The sequence below is a fragment of the Falco biarmicus genome, chromosome 10 (genome assembly GCF_023638135.1).
Source record: "Falco biarmicus isolate bFalBia1 chromosome 10, bFalBia1.pri, whole genome shotgun sequence".
Classification (NCBI taxonomy): Eukaryota; Metazoa; Chordata; class Aves; order Falconiformes; family Falconidae; genus Falco; species Falco biarmicus.
The window spans coordinates 29070150-29077901 of NC_079297.1; the positions used below are offsets into that span (position 1 = coordinate 29070150).

At 41.7% G+C, this 7752-nt stretch overlaps 1 protein-coding gene across 3 annotated transcripts in view; it reads right to left on the reverse strand.

The window, feature by feature from the left end:
• The window catches only part of AMPD3 (adenosine monophosphate deaminase 3), a 36324-nt gene that overhangs the window by 28235 nt on the left and 337 nt on the right, over positions 1-7752 (reverse strand). The window contains exons 1-4 of one of the 3 annotated variants that reach the window (XM_056354675.1): positions 7338-7738; positions 4328-4553; positions 1632-1827; positions 988-1153 (exon numbers count right to left, since the gene is read on the reverse strand). In XM_056354675.1, the coding sequence (XP_056210650.1) occupies positions 988-1153; positions 1632-1827; positions 4328-4553; positions 7338-7359 (610 nt within the window). In that variant the 5' untranslated portion in view covers positions 7360-7738. Of the gene's footprint in view, positions 1-987; positions 1154-1631; positions 1828-4327; positions 4554-7337; positions 7743-7752 lie in introns of those variants that run through there. The other 2 variants (XM_056354676.1, XM_056354677.1) reach the window with 2 other exon arrangements.

A 7752-nucleotide genomic window follows, 5' to 3' on the forward strand; every position in this document is an offset into this window, starting at 1 on the left:
TCAAACTTGTACTAATTAAGAGATTGTGTAATGAAATTTTACTGTTTATTCCATAAGTTTAAAATCATAATGGTAAAAAAAGTTATTAACCTAAAAATAGCTTGGAAATATCTCCCTGGCAGCTGTTCGAAAATATCTTTCCTGTCATGAATATTCAGTATACTGTTCTCTTTACACTCTTTCTATATAACACTTGAAAACATGTTAATTTACCCTATTTCAATCACTGAGCTAGAGGAATACTCGTTTAAAATGTCATTTTATGGCTGAGAATCCATTGCCAACCATACGGGCACATCTGCAGTGGCACTTCTGTACAGACCAAAGGTTGCTCCTCATAGGCTAATCCAAAAACTAGCACTGCAAATAGTTGAATGCACAAGCAAAGTTTTCAAGACACGACCCACTTAAGTGACAACTATCATTTGTGACATATATAGTGGGGAATACTTTCAACCTAATAAGCCTTGTTGAGAGATCAGTTTATTAACCCAGGCAGAATGCCCAACAAATGTGACTATACCAGCTTCCAGTCTTGACTTGTGTACCATGCCTATGAAATTACTGACTCAGGGCTTACTAAGCGGCATGTCTGTATCATGCTTCAATTTACAATGTAGATGAGCTCATAATCCCTTTTATTTCAGTATGCCAAGACCAGGAGTGACTTCTCACTTTAAACCGTATCCAGATAGCTTTTTCCTGGAGGAACACAAGTGTGCTACCTACCATCCCATTTGCTGCAAAAAACAAGAAATAATCAATGAGCGTCTAGTATGGGATTTTTAGCTTTTGGCAGCTTCAAAGTTTCAGATTAGACACAGGATTTGTAACTTAGGTCCACCAGTGATTCTACACCACTCACTAACAGAATAAATTAAGAGAGTCAAAGGACACTCAGAAGAGATCATCACAAAAATCCAACTTACCGTTACTACAGCAGTGCATGGGTTTATTTCTAGATTTTAAAAGAACAAGGATGTTTACCTGGACACACTTCATCTTCAGCCTTCCATTTTTCATCTTGCATGCTACACAAATACTGAGATGTTGTTCTTGGGAAACGATGGTAGGCAAGACGTGAATACTTTTCTCGAATGAGAAGAGCTTTCACCAGGCCCTTGGCAGCTTGTTCATAATCATCAACTGTAACCTGAAAGGAAAGCCTGGATAAATGCTGACAAAAAATAAAACAGCAGGTTTAGCAACAAACTGAATCCACACCAGGAACAGGGAGACAGAATTTCCAGAAATTTAAGTGTATGTGGCTTGACCATAAGGATCTTACCCAAGGTCTCAGGAAGCCAGCGACAGAAGCACAGTCCAAATACACGTGCAACACATATGCAAACTTTTTTCTCCTACCAAATATTACCCATTTATTATGACTATGTTTTTATCTATTTAGTTTATTTTTTTATCATAAAAAGTATAAAACGACCTGACCTTGACTTTAACCTTTTTACAAATCAATGGGTTCATAAAGCTATTTACAGTTTGTCACACAGCACCATAATATAATGGCATTTCACACTTTATATACATTAGCTCCTTGTGGTTTGGGATTTCCCCTCACCCACACCAACTCCCCCCAGGTACAGAAGGGGGGGGCGGGGAATACCATTTCTTACCCCTGCACAGTAGTCCCCACTAATTGAAACTCTCTGAAACTCTGGTACGTCATATGGCACTTGGACTGGCAGAAAACCACTTGGAAGAACTGGTGTTGCAGGAGACAGAACAGGATTGGCTGATGGTGCTTTCCATTCCTGAGACGGAATTTGTAATGACAAAGACTGGGATCGAATCATCTTGAAACTTTTCTTCCTACAAATTCATAGTATAAAGCATAGAATAAGTCATGGTATAAAACATCACATGCACTGGAAAATTGATTACAGCAAATAAATCATCCCCTAAGAAATTTTACAATGAAATCTCTCATACCTCAGGAAAAATGTTGGTCACAAAATATTTGTGCTTTTAGCTTTTTCCTACTCATATTTCAGCATGCTACACACAATTGCAATTGCTCTCCACATGAATACAATATGCCATAATTCACTTACAACCACTGTAAGATGCCCTAATGTTTGTTTTGTTTCACTTCTTACAAATTCAGTTTCAGCAAGTCACTGTACACAAGGAAAATGAGATCACTGTGCTTTCTTTAGTAGGAGCTGATTCTTAAGAGCATCAGAATTCACAAAATATGGATCAAAACAAATGAATGTTACATATGGTAAATTGTTATAAGTTATTGTGCTATTACACACACTTTTCATTCTTCCAAAAACATGCAGGATTTAAAAACTCATCTAGCTGTCAGACAACACTATGCATCAAAATTTCATATACGGTCATTCAGTTAAACTGGTAAGAAAAAGGACGAGCACATAGCGATTCCTCAGGCAGTGTTTGATGAGACTTGAGCAAAAGGCTAATGCTGGTTATCAGAGTAGTAACGTAGCATGGCTTTGATATGCAAGTCTGTTCCTCCACTCAGGGCACTTCATGGATAACCCCCATAGATTTAATAATTTTTGCCCTTTCCCAGCAAAACTGTGATAGATGTGTACCTTAGACAAACCAGCTAAAAAAGAATGCTGTGTTTTTCAGTGAAGTAATTGTAATACCTCAAGTGAAGTTTTGCAATATCTCTAAAGATTTAATTGACCTTCCTTACTCAGTTTAAATATCTTTAAATGTATTTAAATTATTCATATAATAAAAAAAGATGATGTTATAAACAATCTATGGTATCATGTTCTGTTGCACTGTGGAAATACTTCCTCATTTTGTAAACTAGATGCCAAAACCTTAAAATGTAAGTAAGAATTACTAGCAAATAAAAAGGAATACTGGAATACTCAAATACTTTCTGAAGTTGCTTATTACTTCTGTGACATCCTGAAGAATAAGAACATGCAGTGCTGGTATGATTAATACCCTATGACCAAATTCCATCCTCTCTCAAGTACTTGTAGCCACCTTGGAAATCATTATGATATTCTTGAAAGGCAGTGCTGGATCAACTGAAACTGTAAAAACCGGAAGTTTTACCTGTGTAACTGTCCTTGAAGTACGCTTCAGTCCTGTAGGACAGAGGTGAATACTTTTTCTGTTCCCACGTGTAAACAACATACATACAATATCCCACTTCCCACAGTTAAACTCATTCAAAATTTGAGGTACAGTTTGACAGAACATATTTCTGTAAGATGATTTCCCAAACTAGAAGTGAAACGTATTAGCTCAGGAGGAATGATACACCAAATAGTTGTTTAAATGAAAACATCTAGTTTTCCCTTCTGTGCTTGTTTATGTCTATTAAAATGCCAACTGGGAAACCCACTTGCACAACTCAAAACCAGAGCTCTCAGCCTGTATCATCAGTGTGTCATACCTTAATTTAACCAAATTGACTCTTCTTCCTTCTGTTCCAGAAGCAGGATGCCAAGCATTGCCCAACTGATTGCCCACAGCTAACTGGGTACATGTGTTTAGCTATCACTTTCAGGGTCTTCCTTGTTTGCCTGCTTTTAGAGTCTTTACTCATCCAAGCCATCTGGTGTCAGACTGCTGCTGCATGACTAAGGAACAGCCTAGCCAGTCCACTGAAGTTAAGATACTGGAACATCCTGACATCAGGTAAGGCTACCTCTCTCACAGAAGAAAGTCATAAACCAAACCAACTTTGGCTTCATTAGGTTCACAGGTAAACCAAAGGTGAACTGTACCTTGTTTTTTGAGAAAACCCAAAATGTGTGCTTTTATGGCTGATGGTGGTTAGATTTTTACGTCTGTGACTTAAGGAAACCTACGAATAACCTCATTATGCCAATACCACTTTTCACCCCCTCCCTTGATGTTCAGTGTCAAGTCTTTGCTTTCATCTATTTTTACAGAGACTAAACGAAGTATGATACCACTGTCATTTTCTCTGTGCTAGAATTCTACATTTCTGCAAATGTAACTAGGAAAAAGTGGAAGGGGAAAATTTTCTTCTTCTGACTTTTTACATTAATGAGCCTTACAGTTGTGTTCACTTTACCCATCTATGCTGTTTGTTAAACTTGCATAAGCAAAAGCTATCATATTGCTGGAAACATAGCTGAGACTACCTCACCATTCCAAGCCCCCTACAGCCCATCCCCGCACCTTCTGCATAGCATGGAAGGACATCACACAGGTGCCCTTAGTACCCGCTATTGACTTCTCTCCTGAAGTAATAACATTCTGCCTCTTATTTGCCAGATATTTCATTATTAACTCAAACAAACTTAAAAAACCTGGTTTTGACTAAGAAAGCCACTACTGAACGAACCTTTTAGCTGTTTCCACAGACTGTTGTTCTGCCAGTTCCTTCTGTAGTTCCCTCTCCTTGGCCTCCTTCTGCCCAATAGGGCAGTCTTCAGGCACGGTGAATAGTGACAAGGCATCTTTACTGTCTTCTTCTCGGAGAACTTTAGCAAATACCTTCTCTGCTAGAAGTCGCACATGCTCATCAACCTCAGAGATGTTCAGCTTTGGAAACTGTCTGGGCATCTCGGCTAACAAGGAAGACAGTTAAAAGTTATAACTACAAAAAGAATAACAATATGAGAGAGACTGTTTTTATTTCATAGTGCACCTATCCAAACCAAGAGTTCAGAGCAAAAGCAGAATAAAACAATTTAGCTATGCAGAATTTAAACTAGTATGCAGTACACAAGAACCATAGGTATCCACCGAATATCTCTACTTGTAGAGCCACGCCTGTTTGTGAATCTGGAACTTCTTGGTATACTCATGAAAATTCCCAAGATACCTATGTACAGATTTGCCAGTAGATTCCATTTACTGGCATAATCAGATAGTCTGTTATTTGAGATATAATGTACGCTTCTCTGTATGTACTTGCACTCAATTTGGAAATCACATTCACTCAGTTGCCTGCCTTCTTCCCTGCTCAGTGACTTCAGACCAATTTTAGAGCCACAAACAAGTTAGAAAAGGTTGACACTTCTGCCTCACCCCATCCTTTCCACAAACAAAAAAAACCATGGAGCTGCTGTGAAATAAAAGGACTGCACAGCAGAAGCAAATACTGTGTAGTTAATGAGTTTGGGGGTTTTTTAGTTTGTTTTCAGTTGTTCATATACTGCTTCTGAATTGAATGTGGGAAGAAAACAGAATATGGACTTTAATTTCTACTTGGCACTTCCAATATCACTCTTCAAAAAAAATATGGTTTATCTTTTTAATTTTAAGTAGCCTTTCATCACAAAGTATTTCCATTTTGTTACAGCGGCACTATTGAAAATACTGCCTTTAGTGTTTCTTCTGTAGTTTCATGACTTGATTTACATTTCATTCTCATACAAGCCAAAACATGAATTTTGACATATCTGGTAGCATTCTGGAGGGAAAAAAACTGCAGTGCTTGTAAGCTAGTGACCAGCATTATTTATTATATACTGAAGCTTTTTGAATGCCTTCAGTATGATGGAGCTTGTAACAAATAAGATTAAATTCTTTATTACATAAGTTAAAAATAGCAGTGAGCCTGTCACAACAAACGGATCCAAGCACGGCCAAAATGTGAAGTCTAGGTCCAGAACCAGCATTTCAGAACCCCTTTTGGTTACAAAAATGCAAACATATTTTATAAGACAGTATGCATTTAAGTAAGTGTATGCTGAAAGTCAGCATGGAGCATGGCAGTTTTTCATCACTCCAGGCATAACTTATCAGGGCCCCCATTACAGTATTTTTGTAGCCATGCTGCAAGTTTCAGATGTTGATATGTGATCCTTTTGATATGTGATCCTGTTGTTTTCAGCCTAAAAGATTCTAATTAATGTCCACCTGTTTTCACAGTTGCTTTAAGAACACTTATTCTAAAAGAAAACATACTATGAAAAGTTGACAAGAGATATACTGGAACATAACATGGCAATTTAGTGATCATCGACATTATTTTGCATTCTTATTTTGTAAGAACCAGTTCACAGCCCAGTGGAAAAACATCGCCTGTTTTAAAGAATTGTGCATCTGACTATGCTGTTTCTTTGCCTGGAGAGTATTTGTTTTGCAATTAGTATTACATCTTCATAAAATCAAGTATAACTACGTAAGAAATATAAAAATACATACATGTTTAGCTGAATGATTCGATGACAATGCACTACGATGTCTTAGAAGCATCCAAACTTAGATTCAGTTTCTCAATTTCAAACCTCAATGAAGTCATGGGAGTCTTTCCACTGACCTCAATGAGCACAGTTGTCAGCAACAGTAACTGCCATACATACAGCTGCCAGCAACAGGGGACTTTTGGGCCACTTCAGCCAGGCAGGAACAGTCTATAGTTACTCAGCTACAGTAAGAGTGCTAGCAATAATAGTACGATGTGGAATATTAATGTTTCTTCTTCTGTTAAATCAGCAATTGAAATATTTTCAGTACTAGCTGACTAGGGCAGGAAAAATCAATTGGTTGTATATTTATCATCGGCTGAGAATTTTCCCAGTATAAATGAACCTTTTCTTAGAGAACTGCGATCAGAAACAGGAATGCAGTAGGAAATAAATGAGAAACCACACTGTATTTTAAATCATTACAATAAGATAGCGAAAAGTCAGAATATATAGTTAGAAGTACACTCCGCTCCTGAGACCAAAGGGTGGGTTTTTTGCTTTCTTACAGAATCTGATCTCACATTCTCCCCTCATGTAAATGAGAGACTAAGGCATGGAACACTTGTAAAGGTAAGTTCACCCACATCCCTGCTAGCTGATGTCATTGACAGGAGTTTAATAAACTCAAAATAGTCATGAGGCACCTCATACTATCCTCAGGTAAGCTGTGCCATCCCGAACTGGAAGAGGGATGTAGCCAGTATCCTTCTACCGAAGTGCTGTCCTTCCCCCAAGGTGAGCGACTAGGGAAGCCACCAGACATCCCTGCGGGATGGGCAGGAGGCACGGAGGCCGCCTAGCAACGCGCAAATGCCCTTTTCCCGCATATTCCTCACACAGAAAGGCTGCTTTAGCTGCTCTTTAGCTCTGCACCTCACGGCAAGAACAGCAAGCTATTTCCCTGGGAACACGCTGAACAGAAAAGCGACGGGACGGTTATTTAAAAGGCAGACCCCGACGCGGGACTGAGCGGGCGGGAACCCGTAACGCCACAGCGGCAGGGGCCGGCGGGCACAGCCCCCGTGGGCAGCGCGGGGAGCGGGGCCCGCCGCCCGCAGGTGGGCAGGGCGCTGCCAAGGCCCCGGGGTCCGGCCCTGCCGGGCCGGCGGCCAAGGTCACCACCGACCCGGCCCTGCCGGCTGCCTCGGGACTTACCTAGCGCCGCGGGGAAAGCCATGCTACGGCCGGGCCGAGCCCCGCCACCGGCGCTCCCGCCGGCCGGGAAGCCTCTGTCAGAAGCCGCCGACAGAGGAGGAGGAAGCGGTGGCGGAGGGAGGAGCTGCTGCCGCCAGATACAGCCGCTCCCCTCTGCCGCATTCACCCGCCAGCCGGCCGCCCCGGTACCGCAGTGCCACGCCGCGCCGCGCCGCCCCTTCCCCGGCCCTTTATGGCCGCTGCGGCCCCCGGGCGGAGGAGCCGGCTCGCCGCGCCCCCGGCCCCACCGGGGCGGCCCGCTGCCTCCTGGGTGGCGGCATCACGGCCCGGGACGGCCCCACAGCAGGTGGGGCGAGGGGCAGGCGGAAGCCTCCCGCCGGGTGAAGCGCCGGCCCCGGGGCAGACCCCCGCCGGG